At 39.3% G+C, this 24,439-nt stretch overlaps 1 protein-coding gene across 10 annotated transcripts in view; it reads left to right on the plus strand.

Annotated features, from left to right (window-relative positions):
* The window catches only part of CASK (calcium/calmodulin dependent serine protein kinase), a 516,731-nt gene that overhangs the window by 486,658 nt on the left and 5,634 nt on the right, over window positions 1–24,439 (plus strand). For 6 of the 10 annotated variants that reach the window (XM_066357576.1, XM_066357579.1, XM_066357581.1 and 3 more), the window contains 4 exons: window positions 2,890–2,970; window positions 3,082–3,162; window positions 6,889–7,091; window positions 21,905–21,988. In XM_066357576.1, coding sequence (XP_066213673.1) covers window positions 2,890–2,970; window positions 3,082–3,162; window positions 6,889–7,091; window positions 21,905–21,988 — 449 coding nt within the window. The remainder of the gene's footprint in view (window positions 1–2,889; window positions 2,971–3,081; window positions 3,163–6,888; window positions 7,092–21,904; window positions 21,989–24,439) is intronic. The other 4 variants (XM_066357577.1, XM_066357582.1, XM_066357580.1 and 1 more) reach the window with 1 other exon arrangement.

A 24,439-nucleotide genomic window follows, 5' to 3' on the forward strand; every position in this document is an offset into this window, starting at 1 on the left:
TAAATACTTAAAAGGGTCATGGAAATTGAGTAGCTTACCAGGAAATCAAGCTAGTATGAGCCAACTATGCCAGATAGTATTTCTGAAGCCTTGGGAATAGATTTGACTATGGTGAGTATAGTGCTTACAGCAAATACATTTTCAAGTTACTAAGTAAACTTTGAAAAAATAGTCATTAATTTAGTTTTTCAATGTTAGAGCCCTGAATAGAGGTATTTAAATATCCTGTAATACCCTATTTACATACATCCATATATGAACATAGAGGACTTCTACAGTACCATTCATAGGTGTGTTTAAATTATGCTTAATGTCACAAATTAGTACTGTTGACTTTAAAAAGCTATAACTTTTTTTTCCTTTAATACAGAGTACTCTAAAGACAACAAAAAGTGGGACATAATCTCACTGCCCTGTGGGCAGTTTTCTTTTTAAGCAATATAATAGGCACTTGTAAATAGAAATTACAAACAGTACAGGAAGGTACAAAATGCAAACCAAAAGGCTTCCACATTTATACTCCCTGAAAAAGGTTTTTTTGTAACTATTTCCAGACAAAATTTCTAAGCATATACTAGCATATAAAATCCACTGGCTTTTATATAAGGATATTGTTGAATTTTTATAAAATGGGTTTGTTTCTGATTTATTTGCCTCATGTTTAGAATATTGCATGGTAAAGTTTCTTTTGTGCATATTATACTTTTATTTTACTAATATATTAAAAGCCATATTTCAATGACCCCTGTACATTTTTCATGCTGTCTTACTCCCAATGGCCTCTGTGCATGTAAGTAACCTGTTGAGTGACTATGCCTCTTTGTTTTTAATGGTTTCTTTTCATTAAGTCCTTTTTTCTTTTATCAGTGAACATCTTAAAACCTTTAAAAGTCCGGTCTAAGTGTTCTCCTTATATTCCTGTATGTCTTATTTTAAAATATTCTTTGTTATTGTTTCTCAATCCTATGACCATGTGTTGATTTTATTGAGACCAGCGTAACCTCCTCATACTATTTGTTTATGGTTAAGATATTGATGTGTAACATATCTGTTCATTTGTTTGGGTGTTGATGGTTAATATCTAACTCATTCTTAGGTGTTTTGTTTTGTTTTTTTAAATATGACAACTCTTATTTCAATAGGATTGGAGTTAGAGCTTTGTAGAGAAAAATGAGTGTGTATACCATTTAGAAAGTGGGTGTTATCCTCTTGATCTTTTGTGATATGTTTAATTATTTTTATATTCTAAAATCTATCAGCTTGTTGGTACACCTTTTTCATAAGCATACATTGTTTTGATGGAAATATCACTCAGGGAGCAATAGATAGAAAAAGCAATGTCGTAAGCACTCCTGATTTATTTTTGCAACTCTGGTCTCTCCATTACCACTACAGCATGACTAGGTAGCTCTGCTATGCAGAGAACCTCATGTTCATTTTGATTTTATAATTCTGCCAGTCTAAACACAGAAAGCATTTCTTGGTTTTTAGCTGTTGTTAGAAAATATGCTTTAAAGACTTAGTCAACCTTTATGGAACCAAGTTATCAAAAAAAAACCAATGCATAAATACCCATTAACATGCACTAACCCTTATTTTAACATATTGTATTTCTTTTTTTAGTATTTTGGGAATGATACTTTTGTTCATTTATTTGTTTCTGATATACTGCATTCTAGCGTATCCTGTTTTGCATTTTAAGGTTCTTTGCTACTGGGAAGATCACAAATGTAAAGGACTGAACTGATACTCAGAAGCATTTTGCCATATTTTTCAGGGAGTAACTTCTTAATGATTGACTAAAACACCCCAGATTCTTTTATTATACCAGGGAATCAATTTTATTGCATTTCTTTCAACCCCTCTAAAATCCATATTCCATATCCTTTAAAAAAGTAATTTCAGTGTGCCTGACAATATTTGGGTATTACCATGCAGAAAAATATTACAGGAAATATAGATGCATGATTGAGATTTTCAAATGTGTGTGAGAATTGGACTACCTTGAACTTCAACAGAAATGTTTATCCTCTGCAGAAAAATTTTGTAATAGCTTTATTGAGAGGCAGGTTTCCAAAAACAATTTTTCTTTCAAGTCTTTCTTCTCAGTCTGCAATGATTAGAGAACTCCCTTTTGCAAAGGTTTTCAAGCTCAGACTCGGCTTCATGCTTCTTTCCATTCTGTTCATCCTAATTCACTGTACACAGACTGACAAAGTTTGCAGCCCAGGGAAGCGTGTTCCCCTACTTACATTCCGAAGACTTTCCATCAAATGGATAGCTGGATTACAATAAAACTTGTGAAATGCTCATTTCAAAAGCTTGTGAAATCATAGTTACAGTACTTGGCTTTGAAAGAATCCAGCATGCTGCCTTCAGCAACTCTGTTGAAAGAAAGAACCATGAAGTTAAAGACCAGCTGTCCATACATCCCACATCCATCCCTAGAAATAATCTAGCTCGCCTCTTTCTTGGTTAATTTTAGTTGCATTCATGCTATATTCATGTTGGTCACTGTCTGCAGACTTTTTCCTTTTTATTGCTGATTTCTTAGAATTGCAAAAATATGAACAGCATGTGGTTTTGAATGAATTCATATGATTTGTTGGATACTGCATGAAAAGAGATGCAGTATCTTTCAGAATTGGACTTTTATGCATGTGCTCAACATATCTTTGGATGCCCCTGCTTCTAAAAGTGCATTTTCATGGGCTTAAAAATGAAATTCTTTCCCAAAAGGTTGTATGACTTAAATATATTATAAGTTGGATTCATGTTTTTTAAGACATGATTTTATTGTTACTTTAGTTTTGCCAGTAAAATTATAATTTACATACATGAAATACTGTGTCTGCGAATTTACTTTTCTTCCAAATCTTTGCATTTTAGTGTTTGATCAATTAGATCTTGTTACATATGAAGAAGTAGTAAAACTGCCAGCATTCAAAAGGAAAACCCTAGTTTTATTAGGTAAGTCTGATTGTGGAAACACATGGCTCTTTTATTCACATCTTCAAAGCATTTTGTGAATGTTATTAACATTTGTCAATATTAACTTCCTTTTTTATAAAAATGGCATAGGTGCACATGGTGTTGGGAGAAGACACATAAAAAACACCCTCATCACAAAGCACCCAGACCGGTTTGCATACCCTATTCCACGTAAGCAATGTCTCTCTTTTAAGTATATTTTTTCTAGAACTGCTAATAGTTAATATATCTTCTCTGATTATATTAGTAATAACTTTTCACTATAAGAAGTTTGGAAGATCAAAAAAAGAACAAAGAAGAAAATTAGCTGATAATCCTAACCCCACTCCCCTAATGATAGTGCTGTAGATATTTTGTTTTATACCCTTCCAGGCTTCCCTTAGTGCAGAGATAAGAGTGTGTGTGCTTGTTTGTTGTTAGTGTTTAACAAAATTGGGCTCATCCATTCTGTTTGTAACCTAATTTTTCCAAAAGTATGTCATAAATATTACCCAGATGACTTATTCTTCAGAAAAAAATATGTTTTAATGATAGTATAGTTTTCTTCTTACTCAATAACTAAACTGTTGACCTTTATCACTTTCAAAACCCAGTCAATGTGCTACCAGTTGTTTATTATAAATCTGTAATATTTTATTCCCCTTATTTTTTATATCTTATCCTCAACTTCTTCCCCTCTTTGTTTCCTCAACTATACAGTGAAATAACTGTAGAGATATGAAGAAGATTTGAGGTCATGTGAAGCACTTAGCAGATACTAGATAAGTAGTAGCCACCTTACCACTATAATTTTATTATTATTATTACTACAAAGTTTAAAATTCGAATCCCAAAAGTTTTCTAGCAGTTAGAACTTTGTTCAGAGTGAGAAGACCTAAAGGAGAATGAGTTCTGAGAACAGCAGGAGGAAAATGTGCAATTGTCTCTGCCCTATGTTAACTTCCGTGCCTTCCTGAAGCCATGTCAACACCGCTTACAGTTTTCACTACTCCCCAGAGAGCCATAAGGCTTCAGGAGACGACCCTCATCCCAGAACACTGATTTACACACACACAAAAAAGAAATTCATCAAATATTATTTCAACTGGTATCACTGGGGTTTTCTAATAAAACTTTCAAATGTTCTTTTAATTCTTATTTCTAGATCATGAATATAGCAAGTTTAGCCAATATTTAGCTTCTTCTTAGTCACATAACAATTAAAATTCCATGTTATGAAATGGCCAATTAACTAGCTTGGTTTTAAAGTGTACCATTGCGGATTTTGGTCATGTCTGCTCTCAAAAATATTTGGCCCCAGATGTGTATACATCATATGCTTACCTACCTAAATGACTGAAGATAATACAGCATCCATGTAGTATGTACCACTTATTCAGCTTTTCATGTGCCTGGAGGAAGGGTTCTTTTTTAAAACATCCACATTCTGATATCCGTAAACACTTGACAATCCAACAGTTTACTTGGAGCCGGAGAAGGGGAATTCCCTATGGGTCTTGCCACTCAAGGAAGGAACAGAGCAAGAAGGATTAAGGAAATTGAAAGAAAAGAAAACAGGAAGGGAGAAAGGAAGGAAAGAAGGGAAGAAGGAGAGAAAAAATAGAGAGAGGAGGGAGAGAAGGAGAAGAAAGGAGGTAGGAGAAAGAAAATCAAAACCAATGTTTCTGTCTTGCCTAGAAAAAATGTCCTAAACTGTGTTTTGCAGAATACTGGTCCTATTAGTATCCCACAGACCTAGAATTTACTGGCAGGTATTTTAGTATATACTCACTTAGACAGTGGTGGGATTCTGCTGGTTCGCACTGGTTTGGCAAAACCAATACCTAATTTTTTGTTGAGTTCAGTAAACCAGTTGTTAAAATGGCACTTGTAACCAGGGTTCTCTCTAAGGTGGGCACCTGGGCAGCCGCCCAATGCGGAAATCACACATTTACATTCCTTACTCTTTTTTAACATTCATCTGCGCAACAGCGTATCCTAAACGCCCTTGGTAATATTCATTCCGTCCATAGGTGAAAAAATTTGACGGAACTATGCTTGTAATATTTATTTATTTCATAAAACTCATTATACCACTGATGAAATACTACATTTTAAATCCCTCGCGTTTGTTACTTCAGTAAACAATACAACGTAAAGAGAAAAAGTGCCAAACAACCAGGGGGTGACAAGCTGTCACTGGAAATATCTTAAATAACAGTTTTATTGTGTTTTGTCAGGTATTATTTAATATTTTTTCATTAATATGTTAGAACTCTTCCTTATAACTTAATCTAGTTTTGTGTACCTCTTTTATTGTTCTTATTTAAGTATTAAATGCATGAAATAATAAACTACCTTTCAGTATATAGTTTTTTATACTTAAAACGGTCATTAGGGCAGAGAACCAGTTGTTAAATTATTTGAATCCCACTTCCACTACACTTAGGTCAGGGGTCAGTAAACCTTTTTTGTAAAGGGTCAGATAGTAAATATTTGAGGCTTTGAGGGCCATATGATCTCTGTCTCAACTACTCAGCTCTACCACTGTAGCATAAAATTAGCCATAGACAGCCCTGGCCGGATGACTTGGTTGCATGGTTGGAGTGTTGTCCCCAAACAAAAAGGTTACGAGTTTGATCCGCAGTCAGTGACACATACAGGAACAGGTTGCTCTCTCTCTCTCTCTCTCTCTCTCTCTCTCTCTCTCTTCCCTTCTCCCTCTCTCCCTCCCTCTCCTCTTCCTCTCTCTCTAAAATGAATAATTTAAAAAATAAATAAATTGGCCATAGACATGTAAACAAATGGGCACAGCTGTGTTCCAGTAAAATTTTATTTATAGAAACTGACAACAGGCCATAATTTGTCAAGTCCTGGTTAAGGTCGTACTTTACTATTATGGCCATATCCGGCTAAGGTCATTGTGTATTTAGTAGGATATGCCTTTTGCTGTATTCTAACATTTCCCTTTTGCAAGATGCTGTAGATGAACAGTACCCAATAGAACTTTCTCTTCTGATAACAGTGTTCAGTATCTGCACCGTCCAGGACAATAACCATTAGCTACATGTGGCTATTGAACCCTGGAAATGTGGCTAGTGAGACTGAGAAGCTAAAATTTTAATTTATGTAATTTTAGTTATTTTAAATTCAAATAACCGTATGTAGTTTTTCATTTTTTAAATTCTTTATTTCTTCCAAGTAATTGCATTAGGCATACAGTGAATTAAGTTAATCTTGGGCCTGACCACGCGGTGGCACAGTGGATAGAGCGTCTAACTGGAATTCAGAGGACCCAGATTCGAAACCCCAAGGTAGCTGGCTTGAGCACAAGGTCGCTGGCTTGAGTGTGAGATCATAGACATGACCCCATGGTCACAGGCTTGACCCCAAAAGTCACTGGTTTTTATCCCAAGGTCACTGGCTTGAGCAAGGGATCACTGGCTCTGCTGTAGCCCCACCCCCATCAAGACACATATGAGAAAGCAGTCAATGAAAAACTAAGGTGCCACAACGAAGAATTGATGCTTCTCATCTTTCTCCCTTCCTGTTTTCTCTGTCCCCAGCTGTCCTTCTCTCTGACTCTCTCTGTCTCTGTCAAAAAGAAAAAAGTTAATCTTGGGTCATTTTGTGTGTTTCTTATATGTTGATCCATGAAGAAATGAAATAGATCTTATCTAAACACTGAAAGATTCACCAAACCAAACAACTAACCAGCTACTCTACTTTGATGTCACACAGATAAATATGACTTCTACAATTGAGTTCTACAGAGCTACTGGGTGTGGGAACAGGGCATGAGGTATATATACAGAATCCACAGCTGTTAAGGAGAAATTGGGTTTGAGTCGGTCCATTGGGAACTTAAGCTCATAAGCGCCCAGCCTTTTAAACCTCTCTTGACATGTGATTTTGCAGACACAACCAGACCTCCAAAGAAAGATGAAGAAAATGGAAAGAATTATTACTTTGTATCTCATGACCAAATGATGCAAGACATCTCTAATAATGAGTACTTGGAGTATGGCAGCCACGAGGATGCGATGTATGGGACAAAACTGGAGACCATCCGGAAAATCCATGAGCAGGGGCTAATTGCAATACTGGACGTGGAGCCTCAGGTAATGCCCAGCCACATGCAGCCCGTCATTCTGCTTGCATGCTAAGCTCAGGTTTTAAAATTAAAAAATCCATCAGAATGTCATGGGTCACATAAAAATTGAATAAACTACAGGAAAGTATCAGTAATGAAGACATTATGGGTTAACAGTCTAGACAGCAAAGTGAATAATGTTAGACTCAGTTAATACACCATACATTTAAGAAGCAGAGACTATTCTCTTAGGAGAGTCATACTCAGCAGCTCAATAAAGTACCTGATTGGGTCTGTGCCTGCCAGAAATCCTACAATAATCTGACCTCAAAATAAAACTCTGGCACTCTGTTATCCCAACAGCCATGTTTACATCTCTGGGTACAGCACATACTGAACCATCAGGGCCTCTGCCTGCATCTCATGTTAATCTCCAGCGAGAAACTCTGATCCTGGGGCCTGCATCTGAAACACAACCCTAGCTTTATGAAAGCAAGCGTGAGTGAGCCCTGTGGAGTGTCTGATGGAGCAGAGTGGAGCCTTGTGGTGGTTATCAGCCATCTCCTTATTAAGGATGGTGCCTGACCCTGAGCTAAAACTGGGAGGGATGTGAAGAACTTGGAGAAGACTCAGGGAGCCAGATGCAGAGATGATTAGATGATTTGTAGATAAGCCCTATGCCACAAGCAATAGAAATTATTAAACTTAGAAAGGAAAGAGCCAAAGGCCTTGCTTTAAAAATGCAGGTAAGCTATTTTTTCCTCCCTGAGGACAAACCAAGCAGAAGTGGGATATACAGCCCAGTAGGAAGGGCTTAGTAGTTGGAAACACCAGGGCAGGTTGCAGGAGAGGCTTGTGTGTTCCCTGTGAATCCTGGGCTGCCATTTCTAAAAACCCATTTGTACCAAAATTCCTTATCACTTATAAATAAAATCAGTATGCCACCTGCTGAGATGGTAGAGCAGCACCCCTCAGTCACGCTCCGTGTCATCAGGAGGCTTACCTGGCTGGGAAGATCCTTGTTCAAGGGCCACCGTATGAGACTTGGTCCCCTAGCCGTCCCTAAAGGGATGATGGAACCTGCAGTCAGGGTCTATGTGACCTGGGCCTGACAGCTCAGTTACTCGGCTCCAAGATCGTAACATCGTGGCCAGTGGGTTTACTCATTTTCATTTCACAGCACCTGATGGGCTTATTGAACTTGGAATCTGGTTAAGGGGCTGGGAGGAAAGCACCAGTAGGGTGAACACTAAACAGCTTACTTAACAATGATATTGGACCTATATAGAACTAAATATATGATGTGTAACGCAGATTGATTTTTGTTTAACTACTAATCCCTCCTTACTAGGGATTGGAAAAATCTTCTGGCCAGGGGTGGCTAGAGGCAAAGTCTCAATCCTGGTCCTGGTCTTCGACATCCTCTCCTTGGGTTCCACACTGGTCTTCACCTGAACGTCGTTTTGTGCTGGTAGTAATGTCTCTAGCAGTATGCTGGTTGCAGGGCTCCTCAGACCCCCTCTGCATTTACCTAAGGCCACTTTCAAGGGCTTCCTGCTTTACCTGCTGCTGCTGCCATCGCTGCCGCCACTGCGCTACCGCTGCCGCTGCCGCTCCACCCTAACGTCCAGCTCTCCCTGTGCCCTTGCCTTTGTACAGTCATGCATTGCTCTGCATTGCTGAGTGCGAGAATCTTGTCTTGCCCTTATCAGGACATCTACAGCAGTCACTTTTAAGTAGCACTGGGCACCAGAGCACCCCTCATTCTCATCCCGTGCTGTGCACTTTCCCCACTCCCACGACTGCTGGATGAGCTCACTACATTCTTCTCTCCTGCTTCCTATGTCCCCACCTCTGAGAACCACGGTTCATCAGGGAAACCAATCCCTGAGGCAGGCCATAGGCATCTTGTTCTCTGCCTGAGCCTCTCTAGACCCCTGGCCCTGGGACAGGGATCGCCCAGGGTCCTGTTCCTCTCATTGTGCTGTTTGACCACTCTGGTCCCAGGCTCTTTCACCCGCGACCACCTATGCCCAGTTCTGCTCTCACACTGACTGGCATCCAATGGCACAGCAGTAGGTGCCCACAGGGTCTCACCTACTGGGCTTCACCCTGGGGCTTCTCTGTCTGCAGCCCACTCTCTCCCTGGGCTTGGCAAGTCCTGCACCCTAACATCAGGATGCCCGTGTTGCTGACTGACTTGCTGTCAGGCAGAGCCTCATTGCTGCAGGGAGGCTGTCTCCTTAGGACATTTTTCTCCATGCCCTCTCCACCTCCAGCCTGTTAGGTTACCTCCTGTACTGTATCTCATGGACAGTTTGATTCAACCAGCTTATATGAAGCACTTACAATATTCTAAGCATTCTGCCAGAAGCTCAGAATACAGATAGGAAGGCAAGTTGGTGAAGATGAAATTCCTTCCTCCATGTACATCACAAACTGTCCATAATGGGAGAAATGCCACCTTACTTCTGTCACCGCTGACACCACTTCCGCTACATGTAGACAATAGACCACCTAATGTTGGTATTCAGCTTGTTTAGTTCAGGTCTAATACTTTGTACCATCTTAACTTATTTTAGACAGTTCCGGCCAAATTGAACACGTGTCTAATACCACTGTATGATAAGACATTGTGGTCCAACTTTAAACCTAGAGAACCATGATAAAGACATTAAAACTGGGGGAAAAAAAGTTGTACCCTGGATTCTTTTCAAATAGTAACAGTAGATTGAGTTCCAGTAGTGCTCTATGTCTACTTTTGTAGATTTTACAGCTAATTCAAAATGAAGTTTGAGCTAGAACAGTGTTGTTTTGGGACTTAGTGGGGATTTTTTTTTTCTTTTTTTTTTTCTTTTTTTTTTTTTTTCTTTTTTTTGTACTTTTCTGAAGCTAGAAACGAGGAGAGACAGTCAGACAGACTCCCGCATGCGCCCGACCGGGATCCACCCAGCACGCCCACCAGGGGCAACGCTCTGCCCACCAGGGGGCGATGCTCTGCCCCTCCGGGGCGTCGCTCTGTGGTGACCAGAGCCACTCTAGCGCCTGGGGCAGAGGCCAAGGAGCCATCCCCAGCGCCCAGGCCATCTTTGCTCCAATGGAGCCTTGGCTGCGGGAGGGGAAGAGAGAGACAGAGAGGAAGGAGGGGGGGTGGAGAAGCAAATGGGCGCTTCTCCAATGTGCCCTGGCCGGGAATCGAACCCGGGTCCCCTGCACGCCAGGCCAATGCTCTACCACTGAGCCAACCAGCCAGGGCCTTAGTGGGGATTTTTGCAGTAAATTCTAGCCTCCTTTCATTGTATCATCCTAGATAGAATTAACCCTAAGAATCCGTAAGCTGAACCACATTGTATATAGTGGTACAATTTACATCTTTGTGGTTATTTTACATTTAGAAAAGTCTAGAAGGCAGTCAAACCTGAGAAAAACTATGAAACTTTATTTCCCATGGAAATAAAGCCATGGTTCAGAAGATAGTCTCTGTCCCTAAGGCTGAAACTGCACTAGCTCCAGTGTGTAATCAAAATTCACTGTGGTGGTTTTAAATTTTTAAATTTTATTCTGATTTACCCAGTTGCTGAATTAGAAAATTAAGAATAGCAGAATGTTGGTTGTTTTGCTTTTGCCCACAAAGGGGAAGGTTGTCATCCAGGTAGAGCTGAAGTCTTATTAAGAATCTGTACTTCAAAATAAGAGCCACATTCTGAACCATGGGCTGTTTTGTGAAATCAGTTGGCTCTCTTAAAATTGGTTCTGGGCTCACCGTGCTCTCCTTAGCTTTTCTTTAATCTTATTTTTATTAATTTTAATGCAGTGACATTGATAAATCAGGGTACATATGTTCCGAGAAAACATCTCCAGATTATTTTGACATTTGATTATGCTGCATACCCCTCACCCAAAGTCAAATTGTCTTCCCTCACCTTCTATCTGGTTTTCTTTGTGCTCCTCCCCTCCCCCCACCCCCTCTCTCTCCTTCCTTTCCCCTCCCCACCCCCCACCCCAACCCTGTTACCATCACATTCTTGTCCATGTCTCTGAGTCTCTTTTTTATGTCCCATCTATGTATGGATTCATATAGTTCCTAGTTTTTTCTGATTTACTTATTTCACTCCGTATAATGTTATCAAGGTCCACCCATGTTATTTTAAATGATCTGATGTCATTATTTCTTATGGCTCAGTGGTATTGCATAGTATATATGTACCAAAGCTTTTTAATCCACTCATCCACTGACAGACACTTGGACTGTTTCCAGATCTTCCCTATTGTGAACAATGCTGCCATAAACATGGGGGTGCAATTCTCCTTCTGGAACCGTTCTATGGTGTTCTTGGTGTACATTCCTAAAAGTGGGATAGCTGGGTCAAAAGGCAGTTCGATTTTCAATTTTTTGAGAAATCTCCATACTGTTTTCCACAAAGGCTGCACCAGTCTGCATCCCCACCAGCAGTGTAGGAGGGTTCCCTTTTCTTCACATCCTCGACAGCACTTATTGTGTGTTGTTTTGTTGATGAGCGCCATTCTGACTGCTGTGAGGTGATATCTCATTGTGGTTTCAATTTGCATTTCTCTTAATGATTAGTGATGTTGAGCATTTTTTCATATGCCTATTGGCCATCTGTATGTCCTCTTTGAAGAAGTGTCTATTCATTTCTTTTGCCCATTTTTTGATTGGATTGTTTGTCTTTCTGTTGTTGAGATTTACAAGTTCTTTATGAATTTTGGTTATTAACCCCTTATCAGACGTACGTCAAATATATGTTCTCCCATTGTGTAGTTTGTCTTTTTATTCTGTTCTTATTGTCTTTGGCTGTGCAAAAGCTTTTTAGTTTGATATAGTCCCATTTGTTTATCCTGTCTTTTATTTCACTTGCCCATGGAGATAAATCAGCAAATATATCGCTGCGAGAGATGTCGGAGAGCTTACTGCCTATGTTTTCTTCTAAGATGCTTATGGTTTCACACCTTACATTTAAGTCTTTTATCCACTTTGAGTTTATTTTTGTGAATCGTGTAAGTTGGTGGCCTAGTTTCATTTTTTTTGCAGGTAGCTGTCCAATTTTCCCAACACCATTTATTAAAGAGGCTATCTTTACTCCATTGTATGCCCTTAGCTCCTTTGTCAAATATCCATTGGCCATAGAGCTGTGGGTTTATTTCTGGGTTCTCCGTTCTGTTCCATTGATCTATGTGCCTGTTCTTATGCCAGTACCAGGCTGTTTTGAGTACAATGTCCTTGTAGTATAACTTGATATCAGGGAGTGTGATATCTCCCCCTTTATTCTTCTCTTTGAAGATTGCTGAGGCTATTCGTGTTCCTTTTTGGTTCCATATAAATTATTGGAATATGTGATCTATATCTTTAAAGTATGTCATTGGTATTTTAATTGATATTGCATTGAATTTATAAATTGCTTTGGGTAATATAGACATTTTAATGATGTTTATTCTTCCTAACCATGAGCACGGTATATGCTTCCACTTGTTTGTATCTTCCTTGATTTCTTTTATCAATGTTTTATAATTTTCCAAGTACAAGTCTTTAGTCTCCTTGGTTAAATGTACTCCTAGGTACTTTATTTTTTTGGTTGTAATAGGAAGAGGATTGTTTCCTTAATTTCTCTTTCTGACTGTTCATTGTTGGTGTATAAAAATGCCTCTGATTTCTGAGTATTAATTTTATATCCTGCCACTTTGCTGAATTTATTTATCAGGTCCAGTAGTTTTTTTATTGAGACTTTAGGGTTTTCTATATATAATATCATATCATCTGCAAATAATGATAGCTTTACTTCTTCTTTTCCAACTTGAATGCCTTTTATTTCTTCTTCTTGTCTGATTGCTGTGGCTAGGACTTCCAGGACTATGTTGAATATGAGTGATGAAAGGGGACACCCTTGCCTTGTTGCTGATCTTAAGGGGATTGCTTTTAATTTTTGCCCATTGAGTATGATGTTGGCTGTGGGTTTGTCATAGATGGCTTTTATCATGTTGAGGTATGTTCCCTGTATTTCCACTTTGTTGAGAGTTTTGATCATGAATGAGTGCTGGATTTTATCAAATGCTTTTTTTGCATTTATTGAAATTATCGTGTGGTTTTTCTCCTTCCTTTTGTTTATGTGATGAATCACATTGATTGATTTGCGAATATTGTACCAGCCTTGCCTCCCCAGAATAAATCCCACTTGATCATGGTGTATGATTTTTTCCATATATTGTTGGATCCGGTTGGCTAATATTTTGTTGAGAATTTTAGCATCTATATTCATCAGGGATATTGGCCTATAATTTTCTTTCTTTGTGTTTTCTTTGCCTGGTTTTGGAATCAGAATTATGCTTGCCTCATGAAAAGAGCTTGGAAGTCTTCCCTTCCTCTTGAATTTTTTGAAATAGTTTGAGAAGGATAGGAGTTAGTTCTTTTAATATTTGGTAGAATTCACTTGTGAAGCCATCAGGCCCCCTACTTTTCTTTGTTGGGAGTTTTTTGATAACTGTTTTGATCTCATTTGGTGTAATCAGTCTGTTTAGGTTTTCTGATTCTTCCAGATTGATTTTTGGAAGATTGTATGTTTCAAGGAATTTGTCCATTTCGTCTAGGTTGTCTAGTTTTTTGGCATACAGTTCTTCATAGTATTTTCTTACAATCCTTTGTATTTCTGTTGTGTCAGTTGTTATTTCTCCACTCTCATTTCTAATTTTATTTATTTGAGTCCTCTCTCTCTTTTTATTGGTGAGTCTAGTTAAAGGTTCATCGATCTTGTTTACCTTTTCAAAGAACCAGCTCCTAGTTTCATTGATCCTCTCTATTGTTTCTTTAGCCTCTATGTCATTTATTTCTGCTCTGATCTTTATTATTTCCTTCCCTCTACTACATTTGGGCTTTACTTGCTGTTCTTTTTCTAGTTCTTTTAGATGCAGGGTTAAGTTGTTTATTTGAGCTTTTTCTAGCTTCTTAAAGTGTGCCTGTAGTGCTAGGAACTTCCCTCTCAGTACTGCTTTTGCTGTGTCCCATAAATTTTGAGTTGTTGTATGCTCATTATCATTTGTTTCTAGGAATTTTTTTATTTCTTCTTTGATCTCATTCTTAAACCATTCGTTATTTAACAACCTGCTATTTAGTTTCCATGTGTTTGAGAATTTTTGAGCTTTTCTGTTGTGGTTCATTTCTAGTTTCATGCCATTGTGATCAGAGAAAGTGCTTGATATGATTTCAATCTTCTTAAATTTGTTGAGACCACTTTTGTGCCCTAACATGCGGTCTATCCTAGAGAATGTACCATGAGCACTTGAAAAGAATATATATTCTGCTGCTTTAGGGTGAAAGGTTCTGAAGATATCTATTAAATCAAGTTGATCTAGTATGTCCTTTAAGTCTGCTGTTTCTTTGTTAATTTTCTTTCTTAAGGATCTATCTAGTGATGTTAATGGGGTATTAAAATCCCCTACTATTATAGTATTGCTGTTGATCTTGCCCTTTATATCTATCAAAGTCTGCTTTATATATTTAGGTGTGTAGATATTTATAATAGTTATATCTTCCTGTTGGATTGCTCCCTTTATCATTATGTAGTGGCCTTCTTTATCTCTTACTATATTCTTTGTTTTAAAGTCCATTTTGTCTAAGTATTGCTACCCCAGCTTTTTTTTCATTTCCATTTGCATGAAATGTTTTTTTTCCATCCTTTTACCTTCATTCTATGTGCATCTTTTGTTTTAAGGTGTGTCTCTTGTAGACAGCATATGTATGGGTCCTGTTTTCTTATCCATGCAGCTACCCTATGTCTTTTGATTGGATCATTTAGTCCATTTACATTTAAGGTTATTATTGATATGTAGTTATTGCCATTTTATTCTTTAAAGCTGTATTCCTCTTTTGCTATATTCTTTTCCCACACTATCTGTTTACACCAGGGGTCCCCAAACTATGGCCCGCAGGCCACATGCGGCCCCCTGAGGCCATTTATCCAGTCCCCGCCGCACTTCTGGAAGGGTACCTCTTTCATTGGTGGTCAGTGAGAGGAGCATAGTTCCCATTGAAATATTGGTCAGTTTGTTGATTTAAATTTACTTGTTCTTTATTTTAAATATTGTATTTGTTCCCGTTTTGTTTTTTTACTTTAAAATAAGATATGTGCAGTGTGCATAGGAATTTGTTCATAGTTTTTTTTATAGTCCAGCCCTCCAACGGTCTGAGGGACAGTGAACTGGCCCCCTGTGTAAAAAGTTTGGGGACCCCTAGTTCACACCATGTCCCTTAACATTTCCTGCAGCATTGGTTTGGTTAAAATGAATTCTTTGAGATCTTTTTTTGTCTGGGAAGCTTTTTATTTCTCCTTCAATTTTAAATGATAGCCTTGCTGGATAAAGTAGTTTGGGTTGTAGGTTCTTGTTCTGCATTACTTTGAATATTTCTTGCCATTCCCTCTGGCCTCAAGTGTTTCTGTTGAGAAGGCTGATGTCATCCTTATGGGAGCTCCTTTGTAGATGATAGCTTTTTTTTCTCTAACAGCTTTTAATATGATATTTTCTCTTTATCACTTAGCTTTGGTATTTTAATTATGATGCGTCTTGGTGTAGGTTTCTTTGGGTTTCTGTTTAATGGAGTTCTCTGTGCTTCTTGAACTTGTGAGAGTTTCTCCTGCATTAATTTAGGGGAGTTTTCAGCTATGATATGATTGAACAAAGTTTCTATCCCTTGTTCTTCAGGAACCCCTATACTGCAGATGTTATTTCTCTTTATGTTGTCACAGAGCTTTCTAAGAGTTTCCTCAAACTTTTTGAGTCTCTTTTCTTTTTTCTTCTTTGCTTTCATGCCTTCATTCCAATTGACCTCCAACTCGCTGATTCGATCCTCAGCTTCATTCATCCTGTTTTTAATTCCTTCCATTGTGGTCTTCATTTCTGATATTGTATTTGTCATCTCCAACTGATTCTTTTTTAATATTTCAATATTCTTTTTTATACTTGCTGTTTCTTCGTTTAGGTGTTCGTAATTACTATCCATTATTGTTCTAAGATCCCTAAGCATCCTTACAGTCATTATTTTGAACTCCACATCTGGAAGTTTGGTTATTTACATATCACTCAGTTCATTTCCTGGATGTTTCTCTTGTGGTTTCATTTGGATTGCACTTCTCTGTCTTCTCATTATATCTGTGTATTTGGGTGTTTTGTTTGTAGAGCTGGTTGAGTCTAGGCTTTGTATTGCCTGCCTCCAGTTTTCAATTGTGTTATTTCTAGGTCTTCTTGGGTTGGCATCAGCTATTATTTGTAATACACTTTCAGATTTGGGCTGCTTTGAAGTCTTGATTTGTTTGTTTTGTTAACAGGTGATTGTCTTGTTTGCTGATCTCAGCAGGGGGTTTATTTGAAACTGTATCCAGAAATATGGTGGGTGTAACCTGAGGCTCTGAAGGCCTCTTCTCCAGTTAATCTCTCTGAGCACGGTTGCTTTCTCAGCTTCAGTAGGGGGAGGTGTACCTCAGATCTCCATGGAGACCTGAGTTACTGCCCCTCCTCCCCACTTCTTGTTTTCAGCTGTGTCTTGTTGCACTGATTGGAGCTAGAGAGATGTCTGGAGATCTGTGACCTGGAAGCACTTTGTATTTTCCTTTGTGGAAGGATCAGCCCCTCCCCCAGCTATGGCCACCTCCAGCACTGAATGAGTCAGCTTTTCAGGTCGTCCCCTGCATTCCTGTGCCCCTTACCATCTCTCTCTCTCTCTCTCCTTTCTTTTTGGAAGATAAGCGGGCCCTTTCAACACACCTTTTTCCCTGGTCGCCAGGCAAGTGGCTGTGAGCAGTATTTACTGCTCTTTTCCTTGGAGATCCCTTCTGGGCTCTCAGCCTCACCACCACCCCCCGTTCCTGTAAGCAGGGGAGATTCAGGCGCTCCCTACCAGGTTTGCTGTGGCTTCTTCTTTGCTCCCTGGTTTTTCAGAGCTGTTCTTGTAGTCCAGATTTGGTTTTTTCCTGCTGATTTTTCTTAAATTAGTTTATAATCCAGTTTGGTGGTGTGAGCTGTGAGTCTATGTGTCTGCCTACTCCGCCATCTTCAGGTCTCTTCCTTAGCTTTTTGTACTAAATGACTCAGGTGCCTACTTTTACATACCTTTTAAGTTTGCAAACCAAATAAATCTTAAAGATATCTGAATCTTAGGTACTTGGTCAAATGGGTTTTTATTCCTTGAACATGGTAACCTGAGATTAATTGTTGACCATAGATGAGCCATAAAATCAATTTATGTCCCCAAAAGGAAATGAAACAATTAGCTTTAAAGGTTAAATCAATGTTACTCTAGCTGTTTGAACCTAGTGTAATTTTCAGACATCTTTCTAAACTCTCTCTCAGGGATTCAGAAAAGGAGATTTTTTGCCTATAAATATTAACAAATTTGTGTCTCATCTAATGTCAGAAAGGAAAAGGGTTTAGAGATCATCTTAAAGTCACCTATTACTTGCCTAAGGGAGGGGAATCCTTGTGAAGCAGTTCCATTTCCTGTCCCTGAACCTCAGGCTAGCTGAGACTGTATAAAAAATGACACCCACTTGAGACCCATAAGTTAAACGGAGGATGGGGGCCGAAACCTTCAGGAATTGAGGGGAAATGTGTGACTACTGAAAATGTAAGGGTGACTATACAAGGAACTGTCAGAATTCGAGGCGTCTTATCATTTTTGGAAATAAAATAATAATAGGATAGAAATAGAAAAGTAAAGCCATGAAAAGGAGCAGAAAGCAAAAATATGCTAACCACAGAGGCTACAGTAATTACTATGATAAACATGAAATTCAGCTCTGAATTTCCTGGCAACCAGGACAAAAAGGGGAATGTCATGGATCACATAATTTTCATTTAATAGAAGCATGCCAGGCCTCTCCTTGGACTTAATTGCTAGGAGAATGTAACCTGATTCTTAGGCACAAGAGGTATTTGGCAGTGTGATGGGTACAGTCTTCATTGACAGTTTAGTGCAGAGTGACCTTCAGGGCTGTATGGATGAAGACAAAGGATATGCATGCCATGTGCAGAGAAGAGGAATCTGCAGGTAGCAAGCTAGAGTTTAAAATAGTTAAATAATTATGTGGCTATCAAGCTGGAGTCACTGAGCAGAGAAAAGACCTTTTCATGCCTAAGGTGTCACTCTAGACTTTATCCATGGGTTCGATTCAGCATGTAGGGTGTGTACAGGTCTCTCTGGCACTCACAGTAGCTTCATGGATGGAAACAAGGGTAGAAATTGTGCATGAGGATTTTTTTTTCCATCTCAGTTGTCCACATGCTGGCCATGGGTGGCTCTGGGGTGATGAAGAATCCTTATGTCTCAAATGACCTGTAGTCTCTCCTGATTTACAAGCACAGGAAGGACGGGGAAAAAACACCTAAGATAATAGTATCAAGAAAGACATTTCTTAAAACCACATATATATAGTCAAATAATTTTTGATAAAGGGGCCAACAACACACAATGGAGAAAAGAAAGCCTCTTCAATAAATGGTGCTGGGAAAACTGGAAAGCCACATGCAAAAGAATGAAACTGGACTACAGTCTCTCCCCCTGTACAAAAATTAACTCAAAATGGATCAAAGATCTAAACATAAGACCTGAAACAATTAAGTACATAGAAGAAGACATAGGTACTCAACTCAGGGACCTGGGTTTTAAAGAGCATTTTATGAATTTGACTCCACAGGCAAGAGAAGTGAAGGCAAAAATTAATGAATGGGACTACATCAGACTAAGAAGTTTTTGCTCAGCAAGAGAAACTGATAACAAAATAAACAGAAAGCCAACTAAATGGGAAATGATTTTTTCAAACGACAGCTCAGATAAGGGCCTAATATCCAAAATATACAAAGAACTCATAAAACTCAACAACAAACAAACAAACAATCCAATAAAAAAATGGGAAGAGGATATGAATAGACACTTCTCCCAGGAAGAAATACAAATGGCCAACAGATATATGAAAAGATGCTCATCTTCTTTAGCTATTAGAGAAATGCAAATCAAAACGGCAATGAGATACCACCTCACACCTGTTCGATTAGCTGTTATTAGCAAGTCAGGTAACAGCAAATGTTGGAGAGGCTGTGGAGAAAAAGGAACCCTCATACACTGTTGGTGGGAATGTAAAGTAGTACAACCATTATGGAAGAAAGTATGGTGGTTCCTCAAAAAACTGAAAATAGAACTACCTTATGACCCAGCAATCCCTCTACTGGGTATATATCCCAAAAACTCAGAAACATTGATACGTAAAGACACATGCAGCCCCATGTTTATTGCAGCATTGTTCACAGTGGCCAGGACATGGAAACAACCAAAAAGCCCATCAATAGATGACTGGATAAAGAAGATGTGGCACATATACACTATGGAATACTACTCAGCCATAAGAAATGATGACATCGGAACATTTACAGCAAAATGGTGGGATCTTGATAACATGATACGAAGCGAAATAAGTAAATCAGAAAAAAACAGGAACTGTATTATTCCATACGTAGGTGGGACATAATAGTGAAACTAAGAGACATTTATAAGAGTGTGGTGGTTACGGGGGGGGGAGGGGGGAATGGGAGAGGGATAGGGGGTGGGGAGGGGCACAAAGAAAACAAGATAGAAGGTGACAGAGGACAATCTGACTTTGGGTGGTGGGTATGCAACATAATTGAACGACAAGATAACCTGGACTTGTTATCTTTGAATATATGTATCCTGATTTATTGATGTCACCCCATTAAAAAAAAAAAAAAAAAAAAGAAAGACATTTCTAAGTAGAGCTCCCTGTTAAGCTCAGTTGAGCTATATATAGTCTCTTTCATGTTTGTTCCTTCCTTGCTCAAGTCTTCAGTCACAAAAAGACTGGCAAAGAAATTAGCAATTTCCTCTTTCAAAAATGAAGCTTTCTCACAAAGGGAATCTGAGCCTGTGACTGACAATTAAAACACTTTGATGGACAGGCAAAACAATGTGCCAGGTTCTCTTAACCCACAAGGAGATACTGTGTAACTGAAATGCAGAAACATAATCCTAGAGAAAGTAAACTTGCTGTAAAAAAAGAAAGTCAAAACCTTTGCTATCCAATTTACCTCCTACATGCCTGTGTTTGCATAGAGGGCAAGAGATTTCCTTCTGTCACAAAAGCATAGAGCCCTCTAGTCAAACCTACATCAAAAAGCAAGATAGATCTTGTGCAGTTATATATACTGCCTTATATTTTCATTTCGCCATAAAGATAGTTTATACCAAGTACCATTTGGGGCATGGGGGAGACAACTAAACGAGATGCAGCCCCTGCCCTGAAGAGGCTCGCTGTTCAGTGTCAAGGTGCTGCGCTCCCAGCATGACGGTTACTGCAGGTGCATTAGTGCTGGTGTGTCAGGAGCACATGGGGTGGGGGAAACATGCCTGACCTCAGCTCAGCGCTCACATAGAACTTTGCAGAGCAAAGAAAATCAGCAATCTGTTCAGTAAACACTCAACCAAAGAGAAGGGAGAGTGGGGACAGGGATGAAGGGATAGAAGGTCCAGGCAGAAAGAGTTGTAAGAAAAAGTCCAGGAAGCCAGAGAGAGTTTGGTCCTTTTTAGAACTGAAAGTAGTTCGGCAAGGTGAGTCCTTGGAGGGGCAGAGAGAGGCTGACAGGTAAGCATGGGTCAGATCATGATGGCGTCCTCTGAGATTTATGTTAAGGACTGTACATTTTATCCCAAGGCAAGAGGGAGCTATCAAAGGGTTTAAAGCAGAGGAGTGATATGTTGGCGTTTGTGTTTCCAAAAGCTCATTCTGGTAGCAGGATTTAGTATAGATTGGAATGTAGCAGAACTGGAGGCAGAGAAACAGGTCCAATTGCTTCTACAGTAAACCGGGCAAAAAAAGGGGGGAGGAGGAATGGGACAAAACAAACCACTGAAACGCAGTTTAGAAAGCAAAATATGTGGATGACAGAATAGACGTGTTCAATTCTTGTATATAGGACAGCAAGGTATTTACCCCTGATACATACAAGTTAATGACATGTCAGTTACTTGTGAACTGTGTGCCTATATAATTTAATTTTGTTCCATAGAGGGGAATTTGTAACCTCCGAGTGTCATGTGCTTATTAGGAGGAGCTGAAGCAGTAGTCCCTTACCAGAATCAACAGCTACACCCTCAGATGTCAGCTTTGCACTCTGTCCATGCTAACTCATAGCTTGCGTAGTTTGAGGCTTTTGATATCTGGGAAGGGAACTGAAAGGGGCTTCAGAGGTCCCTCTTCCTTGAATGTAGCACCTTCTCATGAGCTTGTGAATTGCCTACAGCCCATACCTTCTTTAGTGGCTCCAGACCCTAGCTCTGGACAATGTCTCCCTTCCCCCTGAATTCCGTGGGGCCTTTCATCAGGGAAGCTCATAAGCTGTGAACACAACCTTAGTCACAGTGGCCAGCATTTGCTAATCCTTTTTATCAACTTGAAATGTAAAGCGGGCTGTAGATTGGTGGCAAAGCCAGCATTTCCTATAAATTAAAATTTAGGTTACAGTGAATAACCAGGTTTAAGTGAACATTAAACCAACATAATCAGTGTTAACTTTTCTGAAGAAAAATAAGTCAGATTGACTCATTAGATGCATAAGAAAAATGTCCAGTTTGTCACCTTCTATTCGCTAATGGCTATTGTCTATCCTTTGGAAGAACAGGAGTAATATGTTATTTATAAAGTTGGTAAATTTAGTAATACCTTACCAAAAATTTTAGCCAAGGGCTTTTTTAGTTGTGTAATTTTTTGTAGACTCATTTGAAAGTTGCATTACTTATTTCTTCTGAGTCTCAATTTTCTTTTTTTTTCACAGGCACTGAAAGTCCTGAGAACTGCCGAGTTTGCTCCTTTTGTCGTTTTTATTGCTGCACCAACTATTACTCCAGGTCTGAATGAGGTAAGAATTGATCAGTGTTTCACAATATTAGCACACCCATCCATAGTAACGATCCATTTATGTTGTACATTCCAGACCAAAGCCCCATGTCATTAAGACAACTAATCAAAGCTCTGCTTTGTTCTTGATGCTGGCCATTAAGATTTCCAGAGTTTGAGGTCCTCTTTCAGCATTAGGAATTAGTCCAGATAGAGAGGTATGGTTCTTCTGAGATGAGAGTCATTAGGCAAAGTCTTCCTTAGTCCCCAGCAAAGTCACATGGGGCCTAATCAGTAAGTGTACTTTTAAAGAGTTTCAAACCCCTCACCCCTCCAGGGCAGAGGCTTTCTAGGCAGCTCCTTCCCTCCAGGGCTGCCAACCCCTCCTCTCCTGATAGGGGCTATACCAGGAAAGCAAAACGGCAGCCCCAGGCCCAGCTCTGAGCCAAGGATTGCTTTGCCTGAAGACAGCTATAAGGAATCCACAACCTTAGCAGGGCTGCCCAGGTTCCTATAGGCAGCCTCTGGAGTGGAACCCATGCAGAATTTCTCTCTGGGCCCCTGGAGACTTCCAAACCTAGAAATGAGCTCTGTCTTCTATCAGGCCAATTCAGGTCAGCAACTGCCACAGAGATGGTGGCTGCAAGAATCAGCTGCACACATCTCCTACCAGGCGGACTTCAAAGGCCTCATATTACTGGGCAGATAAGAAAGTCGCTATAGTATGTGTTTGTGCTTGGTGCTGATCTGCTGCAGGGACATTCTTAAGAAGAGACTCCTACACATAGTTATCCTGAAGATGGTTATTTCTGCAAGATCAAGAAACCACCAGAGGGCTCTTGGCTCTGTTCAGTAAACATTTGGCCTAAATGCACAAGCTTATGACAATAAAACCAAGGCTTAGAAATGTTCACGTCGTGTACCTTTAAAGAAAATGAAATATTTAGATTTCTATGTTACTTCTTTTAAGTCATTATTTTTTGTCATTTCATTTGTGAAAGGGGTTTTCTTTGTAAATTTTACTTTTTAGTGTTATTTAATATGCAAACATGCTTGAAACTCCACATTATGGTTAGCTCTTATCCTTTGGTTACCATGTATTTTTCTTGAATTATCATCTTTGTTTTTGTTTTGTTTTGCCTGTTTTCCTGCCCTTTTACTAATTTTCCATAGCTGCCAAAATGGTGCAGAAAATTGCCTGTAAGTACCCGTTAGGAGGTGATGAAATACAGCCTTGTTTACTTTCATAGACTTAGAATGTAGACATTTTGTTCCCACAAATCCTTGCTTTAGCTGTTAGAATAAAGGCATTTTGTTTTCACTGAGTTAAATCCTGCTCCCATGTAAGTCAAGCCCACAGACAAGCTGTTGTCAAGGAAGAAACTGACAAAATATAGCTTCATCTTGTAAGATCCTTAAGAGGGAGCTTTATTTTTCTCTGAAGAGAACTACTTTAAAAATTGGATGCTCTCATCCATAAATTTTCTTGAATGTTTTTACCAGCCCAGCTTTCTGAGCAAATCATAAACTCTACTAGTGGTTTAGAAGCCCAGGACTTGATATTCCAATAGGACCACTAGCCTAGAGAGGGATATGGCAGGAATTGTTCCTTCTCATACTGATAGGAAACACTCCTGTCTGGGTGAATGCATGTTTCCTAAAACTTAGCTTCTGCATTGTGTTTTTTGTAAAGTAAAGCCACAGTGAAAATACTATGCTTTTTAAGTACAAGCAGCAAGTGTGTTGATATGACCTTGAAGGTGGTTAACTGAGGTCTTATCAACACTGTAGTAGTTAACACTTAACCTCCAAAGCATGCCAGGTCCTGCTTTGAAATTTCAGTAGAAGAAGACAGAACAGGTAGGACACTCTCATTTCCATGTCCTGATAGAAAAGCCTGAGTTCCCAGCTTCCCTGGTGTCTGTCCCTCCCCACTGTGGCGCTGTGATGGAATCAATCGAGTGTTGCTTTGTATCGTCTTTTCAGAGAGTTGCAGCCACAGGCTCATCAGGAAGGGTCTCTTACAAGTAACACACGGGCCTCGGAGGAGAGAGTGGTCCTAAGTCAGCACTGGGTGCCGCCATTCCCAAGTCCCTGAAAGCACCACATCTTTTAGTATTTCTGGAATTCCATCTCTGTCATCATAGGCCGCCATTTCCTGGTAGAATTGTTCTGTCTCTGTTATAGAGTTAACACTCATTGCATCTTATAATGGCCACTACTAGTCAGCCAAGTGGTTGTTCTTTCAACAACCTTATTAAGCACTTACTATGTACAAGGCACAATGCCAAGTGCTGTGCACAACAATGACAGGGCACACAAGACAAGTTTAAGTGGGAAGAGAGAAACTCATCAACTAAACAGTATTTAATTGTATCTTGGTATATTTTCAGATTCAGCCCAATAGCTCACCTACCTAGTGTTGCAGGAGAATTGGGGCAGTTCATTTGACTTACCAAGTTCCCTGGTTTCA

The sequence above is a fragment of the Saccopteryx leptura genome, chromosome X (genome assembly GCF_036850995.1).
Source record: "Saccopteryx leptura isolate mSacLep1 chromosome X, mSacLep1_pri_phased_curated, whole genome shotgun sequence".
NCBI lineage: Eukaryota > Metazoa > Chordata > Mammalia > Chiroptera > Emballonuridae > Saccopteryx > Saccopteryx leptura.